Source organism: Watersipora subatra, chromosome 5, assembly GCF_963576615.1.
Source record: "Watersipora subatra chromosome 5, tzWatSuba1.1, whole genome shotgun sequence".
Lineage (NCBI taxonomy): Eukaryota > Metazoa > Bryozoa > Gymnolaemata > Cheilostomatida > Watersiporidae > Watersipora > Watersipora subatra.
In genome coordinates, this window is record NC_088712.1 from 3,713,159 (window position 1) to 3,741,055 (window position 27,897).

At 34.1% G+C, this 27,897-nt stretch overlaps 1 protein-coding gene across 1 annotated transcript; it reads left to right on the forward strand.

Annotated features, from left to right (window-relative positions):
* On the forward strand, positions 1 to 27,761 carry LOC137396580 (hippocalcin-like protein 1). Its single transcript, XM_068082891.1, has 2 exons — positions 1 to 429; positions 27,435 to 27,761. The coding sequence occupies exons 1-2, from the start codon at positions 52 to 54 to the stop codon at positions 27,609 to 27,611; spliced, it is 555 nt and encodes a 184-aa protein (XP_067938992.1). The 5' UTR covers positions 1 to 51; the 3' UTR covers positions 27,612 to 27,761.
* The last annotated feature ends 136 nt before the right edge of the window (positions 27,762 to 27,897 follow it).

Consider the following 27,897-nt stretch of genomic DNA (forward strand, 5'->3'; position numbering starts at 1 on the left):
TGTAACCTGCAAAACGTACTAGCACAGACTTACTGCACAGTCCAGTTCGAAATGGGTTCTGAAAATGGCAAGCTCAAACCAGAAGTTATGAAAGATCTCAGATCGCATACATTTCTGTTAGAGGATGAGATCCAAGATTGGTACAAACAGTTCATAAAAGACCACCCAACAGGATATTTAAAACGAGAACAATTTGAAGAGCTGTACTCAAAGAACTTTCCAGATGGCGATGCGAGTAAGTTTGCGAGTCATGTGTTCCGAACATTTGATAAAGACGATAGCGGTAGTATCGATTTTAAAGAGTTTGTCATCGGTCTGAGCATCACAAGACGAGGTACGCGAAAGCAAAAGTTGAAATGGGCCTTTAACCTTTATGACTCTGACAAAGATGGCTACATAACAAAACAGGAAATGATCAATATCGTAAAAGTGAGTTAATATTATGCATTAACATTATGGTTAAATGACAATTTTCCAGGTTGTTTGTTGTTAGTATACTGCTTTAGTTATTTAATGCTTTTTCATACGCCATTTGATAATTGGTGTCTGAAATGCAATGTGGACTGCAAATTTTAAGATCTGACTGGTTTTGCTCATGACAACTTCATGAAATGTAATGAAAGTAGGTCAAAAATCCCCTAATCTAATTTGACTTTGATAGATGGATTCGATGATATTCTACTTTTTGACGCATCAGCTATTTGAAAGCATCTTCAAATCTGTATGCCTACTACTACCCTTGTATTCTAGTGTACAGTAAGAAGTTGTTGCAAAATAACTTAACTGCTATTCCGCTATGCTAATGAATGTTCAATTGGTGTGAATAGTAGCGCTTCTGGCTGTATACCTAAAACTGTGTTAGTTCGAACTCTGTACAATACATTGTTTTTTATTAAACTTCTACCTTGGCTTAGAACAGACGAAAGGATGGACATAGCTACTATGTTCATAAAAAAATTGTTGAGGTTTAGCTATAAAAACCTCACAATACCTTGGATGCTGAACATAGAAGGTAATGAGTAATTGATGTGTCATTAGTGTCATGCTAAAAATTTAAAAGTGCATTTATTTTGGTAAACCTTGATAGACATAAAATTTATAAGCTAGCGTTAATAGTCAACTCCTCTGTTAACAATTTGATAGTTTCATCTACAGCTTTCATCGACAGTTTCATGCTACAGGCTATAGCACCGCTGCAGCCTTGCTTTCAGTTGCACTGTTGAGTGCAGCTCTCACCTACTATTAACACTAGCAAGTTACTTGGTCCTTTCAAAATCTGAGGACACTCGTTCAAAGATGAATTCACACAGGGGGTTAATTGATTTTAGCAGAACGTATTGGTACTATCTATCAGCATTAACCGTTTTTAATGTTTGAGTTGGTCTAACTGCCAAGTTGCTCTAAGATTAAAGTCAACAGTTTTTGCCGAATTGCATTAATCAAGCAAAAGTGCGGATATGATGGCAATATTTGTAATGAGAATAGAAAGAAAGACTGAAAGAATAAAGACGCATAACACTGTAGGTTTAACTTAATAGCCGATATCAACTAAACCAGCGATAGCAACTAGTGACATCATTTTGCACCTACATTTTTCTGAACGTTTTCATCACGATCAAGTTTTGCCCTCTTAAAGCATTTTGGCGGTCAGACCACTTTATACGATACAAACAACTGCAAATGATAAAAAAGTTTTGATACTTTTTGATACAGCATGCTGAAGTTTTGCGCAACTTTTAGGTAAGTCTTTCAAGTTAGCATCACTGGTAGCGAAACAAACTGCTCTGAGATCAAATGAACTGACACTTCCATAAATACATCAAGGTTGCTCATAAATCAAGTTAGCATATTAATTTGCTGAACAACTTGGCACCAACCTGGAGACCAGCTAATAAAAATAGGGGCGTAAGACAAGGGTGTCAAGTTTATAAAGCCATGTTCACACCAGCTGACTTTAGGCTGATTATCTGCCTTATTTGTTCATCAAACAAAAATTGTATTGTGTGAACAGAGCAAACAAGCCTGATATTGATTTTGTCTAGAGAGAAACTTCATCAGACAGTGATTTCTCAATTGATGACCAATTCTAGGCAAATTTTGACTTTGAGTAGCCAATGAAATCATTTTCACAGCAAGTCATACATTGTCAAACAATGTGACCGCCATATTTTTGCATATTTGCATGGATGTTTTTCATAGCTTAACTTTTCAGTAATAGCTCTTCTCATAGCACCCCTTAAAAATTCTATAAAGTCAATTATTGCTTTCGTTCCAGTAATATAGCAACAGCAGAATGATTGAAACATCTGCTTCAGTTATTGTATCATTGCTAATATAGTTGAAGCATATAATGTTAGCAAAAGGTAACTTTTGCAAAATGCAGCTAAAGAAGCCTATTAGTTTGGAATCATTAGTGAGGAGCTAAACAGTGCAAAATAATAAGTGAATTTGCTGAAAACGGCTACAAAAACATTCTAGGAAGCAGTCAACAAAATGCAAAGCATGACTCACTACAATTATTAGCAAAAGTTATCTGACCCTGCAATTAAAAACTTGCAAAATTTCCGACTATCAGTCTACACTTGGCCAGGTGGGAATAAAAAAACCTGGCTCCTAGCTTCTATAAAATTATTCAGAAATTGGCCACAAAAACTGGCTTCATGAATTGGCTGGTCCAAATGCGGCTTTAGTCTGATGTCTCGTTTCCTTAGTAAACTTTTTTCTCATAATCCTGAGTGAAATGAAATTGAGATTTTGTTAAGGTATCGCAGAGTTACAGTAATGAAATCTTCTTATGAAGCTTTAATTCACTAGCAAAACATAAATTTATAGCCATAACTTGATCCTGTGCACAATTTGCTCAAGCTTAAAAGTAAATGGTGCAATAAAATGTTTTTGAAAATTTTCTTTGTTTCAACACGAGTAGCTGGCTTGATTTCAAGCCTCTTATGCAACAAGGGTAAATAATAAGGCTAAGATCATCACGACTCTAAGCTAAATTCATAGTAACTTAATTTAAATAATAATACTTTTAACTGTTTAAAAATCAAACATAGTACATTGCACTATAATCTAAATAAAATCGCTTAAAAAGCAATTTTTTTGTAACTGTTGAGCATGTATTTCCTTAACTGCAGGAAGGGTTTTATGTATACAACATGTTATAAATGTTATATACATATATAACATATTATTTACATAAAATCCTTGCTGTAGTTAAGAAAATACATATATATATATATACATGTATATTCATCATATATATATATATATATATATATATATATATATATATATATATATATCATGTTATACACTGTATAACACCGTATATAATTTTTATGTAGAACAGCTGTACTTCAGAGGTTAGTGCACTGGAATCTGAGCAGCAGGTCAGTGGTTCGAATCACCAAAGGAATAGTGGCGGTGTTGGAAAAAACATTACGCCAAAATCGTTGTTGTGACCAAGTGGTCACAAAATATTTAGTTATAGGATGAATCTGGTTCAGAATAAAGTGCCATACTGACAGCAGAGAGGGAATAAATCTTGGTAACTAAAAAGTTATAAATGTAATTAACAAAATAAAGGCTTTACTTTGTGCCATGAAACCTTAATGCTATCGTGAAGACTTCATCACCAAACAACTTTGAAAGTTTACTAGGATTATAATAATTGAAAATTATCCCAGAAGAGGTGCTAGTTTGAGTAATACTGTTTTTGACAGCCTAATGTCTGAATCTTAAGATAGATTACTAGTTGTTCGTCATTTGACGAGTTGGACCTGTTGTGCCTTGAGTAAGGTCAGTAGCATATGTAAAAGTAGGCACCATGAATCGATGTGAAAATATAATGCTTTGTCTAAAAGCTATGCCTAAGCTGAATCTTGAACACAAAAGCGTTTCTAACCATAGTCATCATGTGCACGCATGTCTTGCTTTGATCTTTCAATAGTGGTATTGTAGTATGATGTTTTGTTCTCAGCTTCAGTCAAATGCAATCACTGAACTTTTAGTTAACAGAAATTGTACTAAAATGTCAAGCCAAAAATAATTTTGCATGCTGATCAACACTGTCCAACATAATGGAAAATAGGGTTATTTATTCACCTGTTACTAGTAAAAGGCAAGTATAATTGAAATAGCAGCAACTTTGTATGAGTATTTATAGCTAGAATTTGACTCTTGTTGCCAAATGATGTGGTTATCTTTAGAAAAAGCAGCTGTATTTTATTTTTGACAACGTTATCTTATGATTCAAGTAAAAAGAATTGCATCGCGAGAAACAGTTTCGATACAAATATATAATAGCTTAGCTTACTGCTGGCACTCATTGCTGATTATGCCGCCCTTACAGCGCTTTGATTTACCAAATAGCTTGCTAGTGTTGAAATGGTCATTTGCAGTATTGAATGACAATTAGGTTTTGTATGTGGCCTTCGCTGTGAGAGGCCACTAGACAGAAGTTAATTTTAGTCCTCGTTTTGTTACTAAGAAATCTGAAGTAGTAAAGTGGCCTGCTCACTTTGGTCTTTGAACATTTTATGCCCTTTGATGTATGCACAAGAAACTGCGAACATCCTGGAACCTTTTACACAATTTTTGCTTGCATAAATAAAAAACACAAAAGTTTGGAAAGAGTTATAAAAGCTATCAAAGATATTAAAATGAAATTTAAATTTTGATTGATTATCTGTGCAGTTCTTTTAAACTTTAAATCACTAAAAAACTTGTCAATGTTCTGTTGTAACACACTGACTGGTGCTTTATCTGTTGTGCTAAATACTACTGGGTCAATTTTCTTTCACTCTAAAACAAGAACTTTTGTTTTTGCTTTTGCCCTGTTATTACTTAGTCTATTTGGTCTAAAAACTAACAGAATGTCAATAGAATCAAGTCAACAACTACAAAAGGCCAGTAATACCGGTATTGGGTAAACTTAAAGCAAACCACGTGATTCCGAATACAAAAAACTTGTTTTTTGAACCAAAACTACCACTGTCTGGGCTCTGACTTTTATTTCATGAAGACTAGTTGTTTTATTTTACTGCTAAAATTGCTAAAAGAATTTGAAAATTGTTAGGATCAAGTGGAAAAAATAATGCCGCGCTATATAGTGTAATGCAAATATAAAACTAAGTTTAGGCCTAAATCAGGCTTTAAAAAACGTAACATTGGCCAACAAAAAAATTTGCATCATTCATAATATGATTATCAATAGTAGAAAATTGTTTAAACTCAAGGTAATGTGTTTTCCTATAGAGAAAGGTCTTTTGTTTATATGAAAAGGCATCATAAAAACGTTAGACATAAAAAACATAGAATAACATTGTTTTGCACCACATTGGTTTTGCTATTGGTGAGGGAAGCAATTACCAAGTATTATAGACATTTATTGTAATTTATTGTAGACGCATAAAATGTTTTATTGTGTTTGAACTATTAAAACTATTGAACTGATTAAGGAGGTTGTCGCAAAATTTTGAAAGTGTTGAAAAATATTTAAAGATGTTTTGCAACATGGCGTTTTTACGCTTGCTATTTTGCTGTTACCGTTTGCCTTTATTATTATCAATTATTATTATATTATATTATTATTATTTAATAAAAATTCAATATACTTCTTCTGTAGATTTTTCAGGCTGGTATATATTTTGTAAATCTACTACGCTCAGTCACCTGTCATTACGCTTCATTGATTTTAAACCATTGCGTGTTTGCAATATTGTGAAAATGGCAATAGAAAGGTTAACGATTTTATGCCTATTACCATCAAACTTTCATAAAACGGAAAACTTTTAATTTTTTCAGCTTGCAATCAACCTATTAATATCTACTCATATACGTCAACGGCATAAATTAATTGCTCTTTGCCATGATTAGTCAAGTTGCCAATTCATTGGTGAGAATTAATAGTTTTACAGTCAAAACAGCCCCAACAACATCAAAGGAGTTAATGGTTTTAGGTACGACCTGTGCAGTGATTCCTTCAAAATGGCACGGCGCATACACCTTAAACATATGAGTAAAAAATAGATAATTGCAATGTTGTTTGGGAGTTCAGCCAAGCCCACTCTATTAGACAAAACTTGAAAAGAACAGAAGTTCAATGCAAACCACATTCTGGGACGTTTGCGAGATTAGCAGATATTTGAAGAAAAAGAATTGAGAATCAAAATAAACGGGTAGCTTTTGACCTCAAATGTGCTGTGCAAGAAAATAAATAGAGATTACTAAATGAGCTGTTAAAACAAAATCTTTATGGGGTCTGTTAATGAAAAGGGCACCGGTGTTAGTTAAGCAAATACAAAACATTGCGGACATTTAACATTTTATGCAATTTTGTTTTTCCCCTACTGCAAATGGTTATTTTTCTAATTAAAAAGTTTCAACTAGCAGCTCAGACATGCAGCGGTTCTTTCAAAAATGTTTCTAGTCTTCTGCTTAAAAACAACACATGAACAATAAACTAATTAATAAACTAGTTAACAAACTAGTTAATAAACTTACATAAACTTTGGCTTAGCTTAGCTAAGTTAGCTATGATTTTTGATGTTTCAATTTTTAAAAGAACTATTGCCATGTTGATCTTAAAGGTTGAGAACACATCAATTAAAAAGGAGTAAATTAGTTTTCCAGTGAGAAATGAGCAATGCAAATGATCATTTGGCAAACAAATGGTTTGAATTCATATCAAGGTCAACATCAGTCCCAAAAAGAACTGTCCCATAGCCAAATTTTAACTAGGCTGAAATCAAGGAGTTGTATTGCAATATGTTCATTATTCACATTTCACCAAAATAGGAGCCGTGAACAGCAAAATGGAGTTCTATAATATATCTCATATTCTGCTTAAAAAACTACACCAGATTAATTAATAGTCATTTTGTGTTATTCCAACTTTTTAGGTTTTATAGGAACTTTTTTGAAAAGGTAAATTTTACATAGCAAGGGTTAGATAGCTTGAAAAATGTCATGGCACGATCATCATTTATTGATTACTTCACTCTCTAGACACTTCCAGTGTCTGTCACTAAATGTCATCTAAATCACAGGTCTTTATGTCCTTTGCAATGATACATTTGCCAATCTTTACAAAACTTCATCTGCGAATCATCAAAAGGGTTTTTCATCAATGACTTCATGAAACAAAGTAGTAAATCATTGGAGACACTTAAAGTGACAAGCAGCTCTATCTTCGTGGGCTAAAATCATGCTGGGTTTTGCCTGGGCTCAGCAAAACTGATTGCCATCTGTATATGATATTCACTAGGTGAACTGAATCAGGGCTCAGTACAAGTGTCAAATTCAATTATCGTAAGTTTCTGTGACCTGAGTGTGTACTCATAAATCATAGTTGCAGTCTGAACTATTTCCTAAACCACTACTGAACAAGTTTACAAAAGGCAAGTTAATCCTTTGCCGAGCATCAGCGATACTTATGTTACCTACAATTCTGTGCCCTCCTACGCGAAGACCGACATTAATATCACTATTGGGTTCACTTTTAAGTAAGCAATTTATTATTGATCATAATGCATTCGACTGTGTTGATCAAGAAACGATTTCAAGTTAAAATTTATTGACTGGTAGACTTACTGCTTATATCTACAAAGTTACTTTGAAAGTTTGAAAAAACAGTCCAACAATCTATAACAACCACACTGTACACCACTCATAAAGAGCAGCAAAATTTTTCAACAAGGCATTTTAAATTCTGAAGATCAGGTTGTACACCACCATCTCGACAAATCTGTAGACACTGGCTCTGATTATTGTGACAACCAATCTTCCCAGACATATTTCTTTTTAAAATTATAGCCACAGTAGCAATATGATTTATTGATATTCGTGTATTCAAGTAATTATTAGTATTACTCTGTGAAAAATCTTTTGCTGATTGCCTGGTTTTATGATGTCCCAAAAACTGGACAAACTGCATTTGTCTTTTGTGCACAGTAGTAGATGTGAAACATCAATATTTTCATAGAAATTAATTTGGCAATGGTAAAGGAAACTAAAAATATTTTTTTTTCCGTAAGTGAAGGAATTTGAGATTAAACATTAAAGACTAAGCTGAATAGCTGGCTGTCATTGCGCCTAACCTTTTATATAATTGAATGAGTAGAATTAAAATGAATAGATTAGAATCAGATGTAATTAAATAATACATTTGACTTCACAGTTTGGTACAGCTTAGTAAACACTCACAAATACATGTAAACAGCCTATGGTTTTTAAACTTTGATAGAAAGTCCATATTTTTACTAAAACAGTAAAAACATGCGATTATGCAGACTTTATGCAAACACTAAGAGGATCATGTGAGGGATATGGGTAATGACACCATTTTGCTGTGGAATTAAGGAAAAATATCTAAATTGGAATAGGGTGCGCCAAATTTACTCTGAATAAGTAAACTTTTTCCATTGAAATGGGTGCTGACTGCGCAAATTCAAAACTGTTTTATTCTGTAAACTAGTTTTTTGCTTAGAAAACTAAAATGTGGGTTTACATCTGGAAAACCTCTGCACATCTCATTTGACAAAGATATATGACTTGAAATTCATATTTTTAAACCTCACACTGTGTTATTTTTATGACGGCTCATTTATGTAAATAACAGGAGTCTGCCAAAACATGGCTTGTATAGCTAAAGTTACTCCTTAACCTCTTGAAAAGTATTTTGATAAACCCCAGATGCTGGTGCCTAAATAAAAACAAAATGGCTGCACTAAAATGGTTTTACTTAAACAGATCGTTAACTTTCAAAGATGACACAACTTCACAGCTTCCTTTTTTCCTTGATGATTTTGTCTTTAGTCATGTTGTTAGTTTTACGTAAGAACTTTCTCGAAGCGACATGTTCCATGCTAGGAAATTTCTCATCAGATTTTCAGTTTTTATTGAGGCTTTGCTTTGAATAAAGTCAAGGTTATTCTGATTTTTTCAAAATTGGGTTCCGTAAAATATCGACAGTAAAATGTTGATTCAGATAGTTTTCCTAAAAACTAAGCCGGTCGGTCCTTACCAAACAATTTTGATTGTTTCGGTGTGTAAGTGAAATTGTAACTTTTCTTGATTTAGACTAGTCAAAACATACTCTTCATGAGGCAAAGCTTAATAACTGGCATCAAATTTCAATGGTTTGGCAGCATCAGGGAGCTATTTTAGCTAATTTTATTTGCTGTCAAGATCGATGAAATGCTATTAAACAAAAGTCACAAAACTATTCATTACTTTAAAAACTCATCAGGCAACTGCACATGGCACAAATTTTTTAACTCATGATCGACATTTTGGAGAGTCGTTAAAAATTCCGCTCTAAGCAAGTATCGTTTTCACAAAGATCAAACCATAACTAGATCAACAAAGTTATATTAATGCAATTTGAAAAACTGAAGATATCAAGAGATTTATGTCATTGAAAAGCTTTACTTCACATAGAATGCAGCCTTGATATCAAAAATATATACATTCAGTTCGTAGACATTGTCTGCTAAAACTTCTATTGCGTCTAGCAATTTCATTCGCAAGCTCTGAATATCATAAATTTACTACTACAAAGTTAAACAATATCGAATGCTTTTTCTAGCTCTGAATCGAAATATTGATAAAGTGGTGTGTCTAAGGCCTGCTTCTAAACATAAAACTATTGCAATGATGTTTCGCAAGGTGGTATTTTTGAGACTGCTAACCACGCTTTATCAGACAGCAGTCAGTTACGCAATGCGTAGTAATTTTCTAAATATAGAGTAAGAAGTTTGCTCAAAGCGTTGCTCCCTAATCGGTGGCAAGACCCTTGCCACGCATTGTAATTTGGTGCTGCAAAACATTTTAGGTGTAAGGCTCGGCTGCTTATGTTCACATAAAGCTGTGTTGCTAGTGATTTGAAAAAAATGGCTCCTGGTCATTCCATTGCGAAAGAGTCAACTTTTACTTTTATAGTGCATTTTGGGAAGGTTTTGCTTACAATTTGTTGCAAAAGTTAATGGCGCCTAACTATAGTACTGATTGCCAGCAACACCTTAGGTTACTCCGGCATAGGTTCTGATTTCATTGCTGATAGCTATGTGATGATGCTACCGGTGTATGGGGCATATATAGTAGCCAGCCTTTATTTGCTGCAAGCCAAGGCTGCCCTTTGCTAAGATTATTGGTTCAATAACAATGACTGTGTGATTTTGACTATATACACCAAAGTATCACACAGGAGAACAGTAATTAGGGAAAGCATACCTAGTTTTAGAGAACTATTCAAGGTTGAATCTCGTTTCTGTCACTACTAATGTCAATTTCGAAAAATTTGAGCTAGTCTCTACTTGTGCCTTTGTGATTTTCAATTGTGAGGAAAAGCGTGATATTTCACTTAAAGCAATAGATTAAGTCAACATTGCAAAAGTTAAGTGCTAGACCCTTTGTTAGAAAATCAACAGCGTCCCTGCCAACGGTTAAGGTCCGGCCACACGTAACGAATTATTCATTCAATCTGACCGAATTCATGAATTTCACAGAATTAAGAGATTTGTTTGGCCTAATATCACATAATTGTCTGAGCTGTGCATGCACAACGAATTCGTCAACAAAATGCTTCTTATTGGCTAACCAATGTTTTTTAGCGAGCACGATTCTAGCAGCTTGGACAAGTGGAATAATCCAAAACATGTACGACGACGCACAATAAAAGGATCCGCGCGATATGACCTGATAGTTACGATGAAACTGCCTAGATGCACTATCGTTGGTTCTCTCATGTTGGTTCACCATGGCAGAAACTTCCCATTGTGTATCCAGTATTTTCATTTTGATGTTTTAGAAGCTAAAAATTGTTTTTTTTTCAATTATAGTAATTTCTTTTTATGCATCCAGAGCTCCGTCGCAGAAACAGTCGCTATCTCTAGCGCATATAGACCGTTGCATCATATGTATCAGGTCATATCGCGCAGCTACTTTTATTGTGTGTCGTCGTATGTGTCTTGGACTATACAAATTGTCAAAGTTGCTAGAATTGCGCTCGCTAAAAAACATTGGTTAGCCAATTAAAAGCGTTTCATTGACGAAATCGGTGTGAAGGCACAGCTCAGACAATTAGGTGATATTTCCGAATAAGTCTGTGAATTCTCTGAAATTCGAGAATTTGGTTAGATTGAATAAATAATTCAATACGCGTGGCCGAACCTTTATGCTATTCAATTTGAATAGGATTGCCAAATTCATTTGCCGTGGGACAAAGCTTAACAAAGGCATGAACAACAAACCATAAACTTTTTTGCTTTCTTCTTCGCTTGCTCTAATCGCATGTTCGCAAACAAAAGTATAGTTAGGAGGAATGATAAGCATCAATTTCACAGTGCTAATAAAGAACTGTTTTCCTAATGTAAACTAAAACACTTGCAAGTCACGTGCGCTGTGAGTGATCGTTATGAAAATCAGTATATGATAAACCACACCATACATGGAAAAGTTCGCTAGCATTATAATGGTGGTAATAATATATATAATATATTATACAATATAATATGACTTACCTGAGAATCTCAATTCTCGAGAATGACTTTCAAATTCAAAAAAATATTCCTTTTGTTTTTTGCATGGTTTCCGACACACAGACATTGCTTTCGTAATATTAAAGACTTGAGTGAAATTTTATATTCTTCATTGATAGCCTAAACAAAAAAGTAGCTCCTTGCTTTCAGAAAATTTAATTATTGAATTATTAGAGGTTTGATCATGTATAAGTTATTGACTACAACATTATCTTAAATCTTTTTAGAACCTTGAGAACCACATCAGCCAAATTTTTCTTGCTGTTTTACCTTGCTAATATAAGTGAATAGTCATTCATATCTTTCCTCGGATAAATCAACGTTTGTTCTGCCAAACAAAGTCCTCATGAATAAGCCATTTTGATTGGCTATTTAAAATTTAACAAATACATATGCAAGCAAACTAAAAAACTTGACTTGACTATAAATTTTGGTTAGTCTGAAAGTTTTAAGTTAATCGAGTTTTCATCACTATGAAGTGAAATTTTAATGGAAAGTTTATATTTTGTGCCATATTTTCTAGTTGACTAAAAGTGATTTGCTTACTTATAATATATTGAATAAAATTATGTTAACTGTGTCTTAAAATTATGACACATCAAAAAATCTACAGCTTCTTCACTCTTACTCCTAAGAACACGCAAATCTCACAAAATCTTTTAAGCTTTCAATCAATTGATACATTAGAAAAAACAGAAACCAAATATATAACAAGCACTCAAAATGTAGGAAAGTATTAGAAATATGTGTCAATCATTCATTGTCTTTGGCTCTCACTGAACTGCGATGGTTTGGTCACACTATCACCAAATATCACCATTGTTTTCTTGTCAATCGTACATTGCTTATGTGCAACATCAACTAGTGGTAATGTTTAGCGATGATAACCTATAATGAATGAGACAACTGCCACACTTTTCCAATAGTTCCCCAAGCATCGATGATATCCTGCTGAATTCTCACTACTTTGGTGAAGATTATTGACTGTTGGTAACTGCTCCTTTTGTTTTTTTTTGTGAAAGTTCGTATGATACTAGTAATTCATTGTTTCCCTCAACGCGACGTATAATGATAACACTGTATATTTTATACCATGGACTATTTGCTGATGCAAACACGGATAAGTTTGTGATAGTGTGAACATTTTTATTAATGTGATCATTGAAGTATTGTGCAATTAAAAATGATATACAACGATATAGCAAGAACCAGCCTTTAGCGATGATAGGTTTGGAAATTTTTTGGCTTGGTATGTTAGGCGACTAGCTATGAACACCTGGAGGTGTGGAGGGGGCAGTGTAAGCCCCCAACTAGTTTCTCTCGTGTAAGGCTTCAGCCGGGCCTCTCGTGTGAAGTTTTAAAAAATTTATAGGAAAGTATCAATATTTTTCTATTTTTTGAGATTTGTTTTTTTTTAGTTGATGTGACTGATGGGACATTTTTAGATTAAAACAGGCAACACCTAACCGCAGTTAAAAGGCTCAGAAAACGAAGACATCTTTTTCTTTTGAGCGCTTTAACAAAGATCAATTCTGCCGATATTATTTTAACCCTTTTGGCAGGAGAAACGACCAACATGTCGTTTACCGGTTGCGTGGGGAAACAACATTTATGTCTATTTCGGTAGACGTTTATAAAGCTGTTGCCTAGTAACGTTAAACAAAGGATATGCACACTAGTAAGTTTTAAATATCATCAACAAGATATCAGTCGATGATTTACAATGTAAAACGATTATCTGAGAGGCGTTGCTTTGTGCTAAAAGCTAAACAAATCGCGCCTCCTTGGAAAAGAATACAATTTTGAAAAACCAGTAAACATCGGCTCGACTTTCAAAACGGTGAAATAAAAGATTAGTTGATCCTGCGATCGTTAGTGATTTTTTGTCTGATCAGAATAAAAATAATTCAAACAATAGAAGGGATGTAAACTTTTTGGACTTTCAATATACTTGGAATATACAGAGAAAACTATCGTTATGGTGGCTCGCACGGCTTTGTTATAGCGTTTGACTTTAGCGAAAAAAAAATGCTTCCAAGCATTTTATGCAGGGACAATTGTGCATGGTTGTATTTTTTTAGTAGTAGATACATGAATGAGTGTTTATGTACAAAAAATTTTGTTCATAGAAATAAATTTAAGATTTGAGCTTTTCATAAAATATCGATTTTTTTGAAATTTCAAAAATAAATTACATGAGTTGCGGTTGTTTTTGAGGGACTTATACCTGGTCAAAGGGTTAAGTTCATCCGGACATTTCTACGCTTTCAATGGGACATGGCCAAGCGGATGTTTAGTAAAACTTGACCTTTTGCAAACCTCTATAAAAGTCGTTAACAAGACTATTTTGCCACTGATGATGATAATAATAATGACGCCTAAGAACTACTAAAAGTTGATATTTGTCTCTATGGCTTAAAATAAAGTGATATTCTACAGCGATAAAAACCTTTCTATAGCCATTGGGCAAATAACTGTTCAAGTAAATGATGTTGAGGTCGAGTTATCTGAAGCAAGTTATCATTGCGTGGGAACAGACCAAACAAATCCGTTCGAGTTAACCTCGTGTTCGAGATGAAACAGTACATTTTATCTGGGGGCGAGTTAGCTGAGTTTGACTGTACTTAGCCGCGGAAAATTCTAAAAAAGTTGGGGCGGCTCAGCCGGCCAGTCGCCCCAGGGAATACGGACCTGGAAGACCAAGTTCCACAAAATAAAGATCGTAAAACATTATACTTATTATCTTTAAAACATTATCTTAGAACATATCTTAGAACATTATCTTAAACTTTAGTATCACTAACGTTTAAGGTTTTGTTTTAAGAAACAGCAAAATATTAGTGCATCTTTAATTTTTTATCAAGTTTTGATAAAATAAAATATTTTTATTTGCTTCATATTAAAAAGTTTTCTATGTTGTTATCACGTTATATGTTAAAACTCCGGCAAAACGCTCAGCTGTTTCAAGCCAAGAAGCAAAAACTGTAGCTTTTTTTCAAAATAAGAGAGAGCCTTTAAGGGTAATGAATTATATGTATTTTTGAGTACAGGTCGTGATGGCCTAATTATGAAATATAATATAATAGCAGCGGCTAGATAAAGAACTTTTCATTATCTGCTAATTAAGTTTTGCTAAAATTAGAGGGTCATGTCTAAAACCATCATCCTATTTAGATTTTGTTATGTATTGCCAACAGTTGTAAAAATAGTCAACAATGTTTCAGCTAAAGTCAATTGCTGTCAACTAAGATGCAGTTTTTCAATAACATCTGTTCAGTATCAAATTTCATTCAGAAAACCCCAGCAGTCATTTTTTCTGTTACTTGGCCAGAAAGTTTTAAAGACACAGCACCGCTTCTATTCCTTTCTCAAAGAAACAATTTTTTTGAGTTTTCTGTTTTTTGATTATAATTCTGCCTACAGTGTAACCATTTTCTAGAATCGTTATCATTCAGAACTTTGTCTTCCAGGCCCGTATTCCTTAGGGCGGCTGGCCGGCTGAGCCGCCCCAACTTTTTAGGAACTTTCCGTGGCTAAGTACAGTCAAACTCGGATAACTCACCCTCGGATAAAATGTACTATTTCATCTCGAACACAAGGTTAACTCGAAAGGATTTGTTTGGTCTGTTCCCACGCAGTGATAACATGCTTAATATAACTCGACCTCAACATCATTTACTTGAACAGTTATTTGCCCATTGGTTATGGAGACAGTTTTTATCACTGTAGAATATCACTTCATTCCAAGTCATAAAGAAAAACATCAACTTTTATTAGTTTTTAGGAGTCATTATCATCATCATCAGTGGCAAAATATTCTTGTTAACGACTTTTATAAAAGTTGGCAAAATGTCAAGTTATACCAAACATCCGCTTAGCCATGTTCTATGGAAAGCTTAGAAACCTCCAGATGAACTTAAAATATAATTGGCAGAATTGACCTTTGTTAAAACGCTCAAAAGAAAAAGTTGTCTTTTTTTAGCGTTTTAACTGCGGTCAGGTGTTGCCTATTTTTATCTTCAAACGTCCCGGCAGTCACATCAACTAAAACAAAAGACAAGTCTCAAAAAATCGCAAAATGTTGATACCTCCGATAATTTTTTTTAAAACTTCCCATGAGAGGCCCGGCTAAAGCCTTACATGAGAGAAACCTGTTGGGGGGCTTACACTGCCCTTTTACACCCCAATTGTTCATAACTAGTCGCCTAACATTAATCGCCCCAACTTGCAACCAGTCAATGTTGTCTTCTGCTTCTTGCCTAATGATTGTAATGTATTCAACCAAACTTATAACAGCCACATTTTATATAAAATCAGTGTGCAGTTCTGAAAATGTCACCATGTCAGTAGTTAGCTGTTTTTTTGCCCAGTTTTAGCATTAATTAAACATATTATTCACTAATATTTTGCAAGAAACATGCATTGAGAAGGTTAGAAAACTTTGTTGGTCAACTCTAAAAGTATTCAATATGATCAGTTGAAAGGCACTCATTCACTATTTATTAGCTCGTAGGAATATTGGTCTTACAATTCGACTCATCACTTCTTTCTCTAAAATTGCAAGATGATAATCCTTTTTAATGGATATTAGGAACACTAATAATGACCGCTTCAAAAGACTTCCCATCTTTCTCAACCAGCATAAAAAACATAAAAAACTACAGATTAAATAAAATATTCCAGCCTTTAGCGGTTTAGCAATACATCAGTTAAGAACTATATGAAAATGGTCATAATTATGTAAACCTCAAATATTGACCTCATTTAACTAAAAACTCTTCTGAACACGCTTTCTATGACTGATCTACTCATAAATATTAATTTATTTCAGCTCAACCAGAAATTGTCAGGTTAATTCATTTTTTAAATATCCTTCTGCTTCGCGATCCTTTTTTTGACCTCCATTGTTGACAATCCAATAAACTTACTGCGTTTAGATTAGGTTCTCACATTTATCTAAAACGAAACGCATTTTCAAAGATGTTACCAATTTCAACAATTTGAAAACATGATCGAACATCTCTAGCTTAACAAACTGTCTCTTTTAGTTCAAAAAACTCTGTTCAGTATGTTATTCAACTACCAGCAGCAAGCTGATAACAAGAGACAACAGATGCTGGTGATTTTTTATTGTGTCACCTGCTTAAAAATTAAAATATTTTAGCCGTTCCAAAGCTTATTCAACAGTTATTAAAAAAATTTTAGTCTTATGCATTAAACACCTTCATACAGTTTTTTATGGATTGAAAGTTAAACTTCACCTCTCTTACTAAAAATCAGTCTTAGAAAGCTACAATGTAATCATACATGTAAGGTAAGAATGAAGTATTTTGGAGTTCAGCTGGTACTTGCTAGTTCATAAATGCACATTAAATTCCAAAGAGTGATCATTCATTGGAGAGAATGAAATCTATATTTGAAGCTTTACCAATATTTTCTGACTGATAAACTGGTTCAAAAAATATCAAAGCTCTTACCACAATAAGTAAGTTTCAATATTCAGTTAGATTTCAAGTATCTTATTCATTCTTATGCATCCAAATCTGCTAGACCTACAACAGTTCATTAAGTGTGATACCAACAATAAACTTGTATGAATTTTATATCTTTTTTTCTGGTATGATACTGATCTACAGCATGCCATAGATGCAGTTTTATGAGTTTAAATATATTCTCATCATTGAACTTTCTATCAAAGGTTTGAATGATTGAAGAGGTTTACTAAGTGTTACCAAAATAAAGGATGATTATGATGCTGAATCATTCACAGCTCTATTTGTTATCCAACATGAATACATTGAAGGTATGTAAAAAAAACTCTAAAATGCAGGCACCATCCAGTAGGAAAGTTGACAAAAAGATTAACATGAATAGTTTCAAAGCTCTTTTTTGTAAAATAAAGACTTATATTTGGACTGTTTAAAACTTAATGCTGAATAGAATGAGTCATTATAAAAAATGCAAAATTGACAGTTAGACTTATGTGTGTTGAAAACTAAATTCTGTTCACCATGTTCACCATATTCAACCCCGGAGCTGAACGGCTGTATAAAGCGCTGAGTAACACCAAAACAGTTTTACAGAGGATAACTTGAAAACTCAAGACTGAAAATCTTTGTTTATTGCCCAATGAATCAGACTTACTTCATCAACTCATGCAGCTACAGGGTATGCCGAACTTCAGGTTATCAAATTTAAGCTCTGAGTGTGCAAGGCCTAATCCGAATTTCATCCATAAATCAAAGAATGAGTGCAATTTCTTGAAAGTGGACAGGCATGCAACAAGCCTGATTAACTTTAGTTCAAGAACTGTGCACAATCAATTCTAAATACTCACCAAAAACATCATAAAATTGGGTCAAGCCAAATAGTTATGGATTGAGTCAAACTCATTATCTGGTTGGGAAAAGTAAGACAAACTAGTTATTAATTTGCATTAAATTTTAAAAAAAAACGTTGATTTCAGACTAGTGAATCATGATTATATGATTAAGATTATGTTCCGATGTACCAAGAAGTTTCAATGTAAGGTTTTTATCAGAATGGGTTATATTAAGTAATAAAAAACTAGCCTTACTGGCAAGTCGTACTAGTGAGTCCTATGCACTAGCGAGTTTACTAGTTAGCTTTACTGAGGGTTCTACTAGCTAGTTTTGTTTGCAGTCATACTATGTAGTTTTACTAGAAACTCATACAGGTGAGTTTTACTACTGAGTCTTACTAGCGATACTTCCTGGTGAGTGACACTAGTGAAACTTAGTAGCTCATCTTAATAGCAAATGTTACTAGCTAGTATTAATAACGACTCATACTAACAAGTTTTACTAGCAACTTTTACTTTTCAGTCATATTAGCGAGTCTAACTAGCAAGTCTTTTTAGCGAATCTTACCAGTGAATCTTACTACTGATTTTTAGTAGCGGGTTTTACCGGTGAGACTTATTAGCCAGTCTTACCAACAGGTATCATTGGGCCGTTTTGATAACAAACCTAGTTTTAAAAATCGTTAGTTGTGAAGCTAGCGAGTCTCATTAGCTATTTTTATTAGCAACTTTAAAGCCTGGTTTCCATATGACAGCGCAAAGCGCAACAAGGCGCACAACGTCGTGCGCGGGCCAGTTGTGATATGGAAAGGTCAACGCACGACGTGCGTATGCTGATCGCAAGTATCCAGCAGAATGGATCCTTGCGATGGGTGCGTGCGATTATGTATCCCACAATACACCACTAGACCTTTTCAACATATCCCACAATTCCAGCGAAGGGCTTTGTTCCGAAGAAATCGGTCTCCCATACGAAAGAGTAAGCCTGATTTTTATATGACAGCGTAATTTCGCAACGGAGGTTTGATTTTCCGAAGAAATATGTCTCTCCTGCAAAAAAGTAAGGAAAATATCCACCCTGTCCAATGCAAGCATGGAGCTTACGCGCGATATGGAAACACTGCCTCGCGGCCCAAGAAATGCATTGCGCAAGATCACTGGGCCGCGCGCGATCATTGCGCTGTCATATGGAAACCAGGCTTTACTAGCCAGTCTTACTCAAAAGTTTTAGTAGTTTGTCTTATTAATGAATATTTTTAGGAATCTTACTATTATTTCATAGTACAATGTTTTGCGAGCGAAGTTCAATGCGGGTTTTTCTAGCAAGTATTATTAGCAAGTCTTACAAGTGAGTCTTACTGACGAGTCTTACTTCTGATTCTTACTACCGAGTCTTAGTGGCAAGCGCGGTTAGCAAGTCTTTCCGGGAAGTTTTACAGGCCAGTCGTACTAATGATATTTTCGAGCGAGTCTTACTAAATAGTCTCACGAGTGATCCTTTTTGCTAGATAGTCTTTTTAGCCAATCTTACTTGTGAGTCTTATTAGCGAGTCTCACCAGCAAGTCATACTAGCGATTTTTACTGCCAATCTCACTGGCGAGGCTTACTAGTGAGTTTTTCTAGTAAGTCTTACTTGCCAATGTTGCTAGCAAATCTTAATAGGGAGTCTCAGTTGTGATTGTCAGTAGTGAGTTTTAGTGGGGAGTCTCACTAGTGAGTTTCCTTACAACTCTTACTAGCCAGTTTTACTAGCAACTCTTGGTTTCAAGTTTTATTAATGATTCATGTTAGCAAGTTCTACTAGCAGTCTTACTAGTGTGTCTCATCAGTGAATCTTTGTGGTTGGCCAACTTGCTAAGCATCATTTACTAAAAATGCTCATCAGATGTCTTCTTATTTTACAGAAAAATCTGCATATAAAACGAAATCTTAAAGCCGATGACAACATACCTAGGAATAATCTTAATTGCCAGGGTATAAACTTTTAGTTTTATCTATAAGCTCTGTTTATGTAAATGTAAACCCTTCCACAGTCATAAAAACAGACATTTTTCAAATAAAATTTTACTGTAAACTCATTGAAACCTTCAGTTTTATGCTTCAATGAACATATGCAGTAGTTGTGCAACTTTTTACCATCTCATTTACCGTTTATAACACGCGATGTGGCCATCTCCCATCCAACTTTGCCATTATTTTTGAAAAAAAAATTTATTTGCTATTTTTCCGTAATCAAATACATCAAGGGATTTTGTTTTTGATGCAAATGGCACCTAGAGCATTGGTATTCTCACGTTTTCATACCCCTTTCATAGAATTTTGTGCCTCCTTGATCAAATCCCAATGTTATTGGGATTTGTCATAGACTATGTTTTCTTTTTAGACTGCTAGCATGGTTCTTTTATGTTTTTTTACTGGAGATGTCTTTGAGATTGTACACATTTCCTTCCAAAGCCTTGAACTTTTTACCCTCCATTTTCCAGTGCGAAATGTTAACCACTATTAATTAAGACTGAATAAAACTCCAAAAGCATCATCTACTTCTCAACGGTTACCCAATTTGTGATGATTCAATTATTACTATTATGTACATGGTGACAAATTTTTCAAAAATTATTGTGATTCAATGTTTTGGTTAACTGAGAGAACTTTGAAAATCTGCAAAGTTCCATATAACACTAATGAAATGTAAATTATATTCAGATTGTAACAAAAATGTGAATCAAAATTGAATTATCAGATAAAGGGTTAGACATTTCAAACTCAGGTTTTTCTTTACTCATGATGAATTTAGTAGCACTCAGCATGAAATAACTTATAGGCATGTACATCTAGACAAATTATACTTAACATGTCTTAGTTTTGTTTGCTATAAGAAAATATCACAGTAAGCTGTAAAACCATTACAGCTTAGAGAAACATTATCTTACGCCATACTTCCACGGCATCATTTGCTTGTGTAATTTGCAGAGTCTGTAAAAAAACATTCTCACTTAACTAACTTAAAGAGAAACAAGTTATTATTTTGTTAATTGGTCTGGAAATGTTTGAGAGACATATCAATGCCTTCTTATATCTGCTTATATCTTCCCTTCAACCTACAAATCCATTTGTTGGGTGTTTTACTATATCCGAACCTAACATGAAACCATTTTCTAGAACTTTTCCGGTGTAGAACTTTGTCTTTTTATTTTCAATTAGGGATTATAGTGTATTCCAACTCAAATTATAGCAGCTGCATTATATATAGAACTAGTGTGCATTTCTGATAATGTCATCAGGTCGATAGTAAGTTTTTTTTTCTTTGTGCAGTTTTAGCATTTTAAAATAGTTTTTAACAAAATCATCACTCGAAAGAGGCGCCTTTTCACACTAAAAAAAGGTTTTTGGTCAACTCTATAATACTCAATATCATCGCTTGAAAGGCAGTCATTCACTATTTTATTAGCGGCCATAGAAAATTGGTTCTACAACAGGTGCACCACTTTCTGCTCTAAACTCGCAGTGATTTTAATCCTTTGTAACGGATATTAGGAGCAATAATAATGGTCACTTCAGAAGACTTACCATCTTTCTCAACCACCTAGGACATAAAAAACTACAGATTTCAGAAAATCTCAAGTTATTTGGTAGTTTAACAACAGCCATCGGTCAGATTAAGTGGTGAAAGCAAATTTTTTTGGGTTGACCTCTTTTTGACCTCACATAGCCAAAAGCTATCCCGATCACGCTTTCTATGAGTGATCTTCTCATAGAACCTAATTTATATCAGCTTATCCAGGTCTTGTCAGGTTGATTCATTTGTTAATGTCTTTCTGCTTTGCAATTATTTTTCTGACCTCCGTTGTTGACCATTCAATAAACTTACTGTATTTAGATTAGGTTCTCACATTGATCTAAAACAAAAAGCCTTTTCAAAGAAGTTACCAATTTCAACACTACAAAAACTCTACCAATCATTTCCAGCCTAACAAACTGTCTCGATTTAAGTTCAAAAAATATTTTGGCATGCTGTTCAGCTACTTACAGCAAACTAATATTGAGAGAGACAACAACTTTGTTGTTGTAACTGCTTGTAATTTTTTACTGAGTCACTTTGTTAAATATTAACTTTTTTAAGCCATTCCATAGATGAATTGACAGTTATTGAAAACACTTCAGTTTTCCACAATGAATATCTTATTGCAGTTTTATGTATTAAAAATTAAACTTTAACTGACATACAGTAAATCAGTTTTAAAAAGCTAATCATGAGGTATGAATCAAATATTTTGGTGTTCATCTAGTATTTTCTAGTTCACAAATTCACATAAAGTTGCAGAAAGTGATTTTTCATTTGAGCGAATAAAATCTATATTATTACATTTAACATTGATTTGTCACTGATGAGTTGGTTCAGAAAATATCCAAGATTCTATTGAAATAAGTAAGTTTCAATATTCAATTAGATTTCGAGTATCTTTTCGTCCTTATTCGTCCAGTTTTGCCAGATCCGCATCAGCCCAGTAAGTTTGCTACCATAGAGAAAGTTAAAACGCTCTTTCATCTTTAGCTAGAAAAATTAACAGCAACTACTATAACTACAGCACACCTTATTTACATTCTTATGAGTATTTTTTAAATCTATTATCAATTTAGTATTATCAAACTTATAATACTAAAGGTTTAGTTAATTGAAGTGGTCTGCTATATTTAAAAAAAAAATGTGAACTTATTCATTTACAGTTTTATTAGCTCTTCCCCAAAAATATATATGAGGTATGTTTAAAATATTTTAAAACCTGATATCGTAAATTAGGGAAGTTAAAAAATAACTAACATGAATAAATTTGAAACTCAGTTTACCAAGTAGAAATTTTTATTTAGACTGTTTAAAATATACTAAACAATAGAATGAGCCATTGCACAATATTTCAAATTGATAGTTAGGCTTATATGTGTTCAAACTTCTATGATCAAAACTGAACAGCTGTATAAAGCATCGCGTAACTAAAATATTATTTTACAAATAAATTTCAAAAGTAAAAATATTTGTTCACGATCCCCTGAATCAAACTCGCTGCATCAAATCGTGCAGCTACGGGGTATGCCAGGTTAGAAGTTTTAAAATTTGAACTCTGGACGCGCCTTATCTATCTTTTAGCCATTAATCAAAAATAGGTAAAAATTCTTGTAAGTTGACAGGCTTGCAATGATGCTCAATTAACTTGAGGTCAAGAACTGTGCACAGCTAATTTTAAATGCTCAGAGAAAATGTAATAAAATTGATTCAATCCAAACACTTAAAAATGAGGTCAAACTTATTAACTTGTTGAAAATGGAAACCTAAGCACTAATCGATACTATGTAGTTAAGTTTTTGGAAAACAATGGCTTTCAGCTAGCCAATCATATATCTATGATTAAAAGTATTTTCTGCTGTACCAAAAGTTTCAATAAAAGGTTTTCGTAGGATTGTTTAGGGAGACTTAATAATTAGCATTTGTGATGAGTCTCATCGACGAGTCTAACTAGAAAGTCTTAGTAGCGGGTCTTTCTGGCAAGTTTTACCAGAAGGTCATACTAGTGAGTCTTGGTAGTCAGACTTACTAGCAAACTTTACCAGTGAGTTTTCCTAGCATACCTTACTACCGAATCTTACTAGCGAGTTTGACTATCAAGTTCAAATAGCAAGTTCTACATGTGTCTCTTCCTGGCAATTTTTATTACACGGTCTTATTAGCCAATCTTACTAGTGAGTCAAAGTAGCAGTTTTATTAACAAGTTTTGTGGCAAGCTTGCCTTCATCAATTTCTAAAAAAAAGCTCATCAGATATCTTTCTATTTTGCAGAAAGTTCTATATTTATTCAAAAACCTTACAAATCGATGAAAACATATATTGGAATAGTTTCAATTGCTAGGTTATAAACGCTTAGTTCCATTTATAAACTTTGCTTATGCAAACTTAAGCATCTCCATTGTCATTACTGTACAAAACTACATTTCTCAAATAAAATTTCGCTAAAAGCTCATTAATCATGTTCAGTTTTCATGCCTCAGTGAGTCTATGCAGTAGTCATGCAAGTTCTCACTCTGCCAGCTACATCTTATAACTCTCGGTGTGACCATCTCCCCTCTAATTTATCAACTATTTTTTGAAAAAAGTCTGTTTCCCAATATTCTATAAACAAATACATCAAGTTCTTATGTTTCCAGTTGCATATAACATGTAGATCATCAGTATTTTCACACCTTGATAATCATTTCATAGAATACTGTGCCTACCTAATCAAATCCCTATTTTATTGAGACACTGTTTTTCCATGTCAGCAGCTAACCGATAGTGTTATTTTGTTGTTTTTGTATGAAACAAACAATTAAGTTTCTATTCTGGCCAATACCTGCTAAAATTTGCTTTGCTGGAGAAACATTTTTCAATTTTCAAACGAGACAAAAGTACTCTGTGTGTTTTCTGGGTAGAATCAGAGAGGTATTTGTTATAGCAATGAGCAGTTACAGATGCTTTTACACAGTTAATCATAGATATTCTGTATTTTCTTGAAACTGTATTTTCTGAAACTGCTAGCATGATTATTGTTATGTGTTTTTGCTGGCATGCCTTTGCAATTCTGCACATTTCCTTTTGAAACATTGAACTCTAGACACACCACTTTCCAGTGCAAATGGATAATCATTACACAAAGACTGATTGGTACTCCAAAAACCATCATCTACTTATCTACATTCACCCACCTTGTGATACTGCCTTTATTACCATTTTGTACCTAGGGATTTACTTTCACAAATACGCTAGTTCAATGTTTTGGTTAACAGACAGGACTACGAAAATATGCAAATTCTCATGACACTATTGAAAAGCAAATTTAGGGTGGTTTAACAAAAACCATGATTCAACTATGAACTATCATATAGATGGGTAGACATGGCAATTTTAAGTTTTTCTTTATAGATGACAAACCTAGTAGCATTCAGCATCAATTACATTACAGGCATACATTTTTATACTACGTGTAACAACACATAAAATCTCATCATTTTGTTTGCTATAAGAAAAATTGCAGAAGTTTTTAAAACCATCAGAACTTAAGGCTGGTTCACAATATATTGTGGTTTGTCAGTGTCTCCCTTTGGACGTTCTTTGTCAATTATATGGACCATGCACTGATGGTGTCAATAAAGCATCGGGGACACATTGGGAAAGTTTGCAGGTGTCCAACCTTTCCAATATTTCACCGAACTACGAGGATCGCCTTTCAAATGTGAGCCATGTCGGCGATAGTAATTCATGGTCGTGGGTAGCGTGATTCATGCATATTTGCTTATGATAGTTGCTGTTGGACTAGCATTTAGTCCCAGCACACAAAATAAAAGATATTTTTTCATGGCGATATAAAAAAGAGAAATGGAACAGTTTGTCACGGAGTATTTCCTGATGCAAATGGGATAAGTTTGGGATAAGGTGAACATCGTTATAATCAATGGCAACCAAAGCATTGTCGCATCAATGCCGAAATGCGATGATATATTGTGAGCCGTTAGAGGCGTATAAACTATCGCTTCACTTCAACGACATCATTGGCTTATGTAATCTGGAGACTGCTTTTATAAAGGCAATTTCACTTTCATAATTTAAAGGCTAAGCTATTAGAAGTGACCAAGAACTTTTGATAGATATATTTAATTATGATAAGAATCAATTTTTAATATTTAACAAAGCAAAGTTCTCTGAAATGTCATTTTCAAATTTCCAGTAAGAGTTGGAATCCCAGAAAAAATTGTACGGTAAGCATTCCAATAGCAAAACTCTCTTTTCACATTAATTCCACTTTATAAAAATAAATTCCTAAAGGTTTTTAGGTCTTCTAACTCAAGAACTTTGATGTAATATAAAGTACAAATTTGTGAAGCTTCTCAACTATGAATAGAGTAGTAACCTTATTACTATTATACAGAATATACCTGCTGAGCACAAGTACATTTTAGCCAACGAGTTTAGGCTCGCCCCTTTTCGTTAGAGTTTTTAAAGTATCGGGTAGCTAGTAGTACTTGGCACCAGTACTCCTTAGTCAACAGAATTTTGGTTATTGGGTTTTTTGATACGGATTTCATGTCCAAAGTTTCCAAACATTGAATATATCTTACAAGTTATATTGCACTTCTAATTCTATTCAATCTACTTATTATTTTTACTATTTTCTATCGCCCAATAATTGTGCTCACAACACTAACAGGCAGGTTGGTAAAAGGTGCTCATAGCACAGGGCGCAATAGCCCAAACTTTTGTCCACTTTACTCGACGGATTTGTGCTTCAAAACTCAAACTCTCAAGTCAAATATCGAAATACTCACAAGCTCTGTTACCTGAGACTGAGATAAGATAATTCTGTGAGTTCAATGATTTTTATTACTCGTGCCTAACGCTAGTATATAGTAATACCCTAAATGTTAACTCTCGGACATATGCTGAGTAAATGAAACCTCGGCTACAACCTGTGCTATTGTTAGCCTACTTTGCAAACTCTCAGCACTATAAGTTTTTGTGTTTTATTGGATGTTTGTATCTAAACTTGTGAGCATATTTTTGTGGTATAACTTTGTTTAACAAAGTAAAATAGACGTTCATTGCACCCAAGGATGTGTTTACAGCAAACACTTTTTTCACAGTAGGTGGAGGTAACAAGCGCCAAATCATAGTCAGCTGAGTTTAGATGACCGCAATGATGCTATTCCATGATGTAATAATATCTTATAAATCTGCAATGATATGAGTGTTCAAAAACAACTATACAATACCATCACTACCAAACTAAATTAGTTGCTTCTTCCTTATTTTTCAATGAAGAAGAGGTGATTTTGTGAAAGTCTTGGAAACAATTAATCTATTTATATGCATTCTACTCTTGGTATAATGTAATATGGTTTTGCGGGACTTGTTTACTAAAGACTGGTTTTTATATGACAGCGCAAGGCGCGCAACAAGGCTCATGTTGTCGTGCGTAGGCCAGTTTTGTTGTAGAAATGTCAACGCACGACGATCGCGCGACGTGCGTTAGCTGATCGCAAGGATCCGACAGAATGGATCCTAACGACGGGTGTGCATGATGATGTGTTCCACAATACAGTGCTCCCCCTGTTCAACCTATCTCACAATTCAAACGGGTAGCTGTTTTCCAAAGAAATCAATCTCCTATGCAAAAAATAAAGGAAATTACCCACCCTGTTCAATGCAAGCATGGTGCCTACGCGCGCTATGGAAACACTGCGTCGTAGCCCAAAAAATGCATTGCGCGGGATCACTGGGCCCCACACGATTATTGCGCCATCATATGGAAACCAGGCCTAAGAGTTATTCACGTTGGCCAGAAGTCCACTGCATTTCAACTTCTAAACACTTTGTTCACAACTGTGTTCAACATGATACTTTAATTTTCTACCGAGCAAAAACTGTCATTGTCTTAATCAAACTTCACATACAATGTTACTTGTCTAATTCACCAGCTTAACCACCCTACATGTTCTGATACAAAATCTAATGAGCTGATCAATTCACCATTTTATGAACTTTTAGTCTATAGAGAAGATGACAGGAGAGTCTGGTGATATCTCTAAGGGAAAGATTAAAGAAGTATTCTCTACCCTCGACGCAGACAGTGATGGTCGATTGACATTTGATGAATTTTCATCAGGAGCAGAGTCATTCCCGAAAATCGTAGACATGCTCGGCGTTGATGAGAATAGAAACTGAAATATTATTGCTTTTAGTAATCTGGCGTCATTTCACCCATATTGTCAGTGGCCAAGGTTTATTTTGAGGTAAATTTCATGTAAAACATTTAAAAAAATGAGTATTATAGCAAATGTTAATGATCAATAAACTATAAAGTAATATATACAATTTTCATTGACACATATTTGTATTTTGAATTAAATTTGGTCTTTAATATGCCTGGAAAGCTGAGCGAACATCGAGTGGTTATTGTGAAATTAATGGTAGTCAATATGAATCTGCATGATGGTAGCTCAAACAACTC

Coding starts and splice junctions, on each gene's coding strand:
- LOC137396580 (XM_068082891.1), top strand. CDS start 52: ATGGGTTCTGAAAATGGCAAGCTCAAACCAGAAGTTATGAAAGATCTC. Junction 430..27,434: donor AAATGATCAATATCGTAAAA/GTGAGTTAATAT, acceptor ATGAACTTTTAG/TCTATAGAGAAGATGACAGG.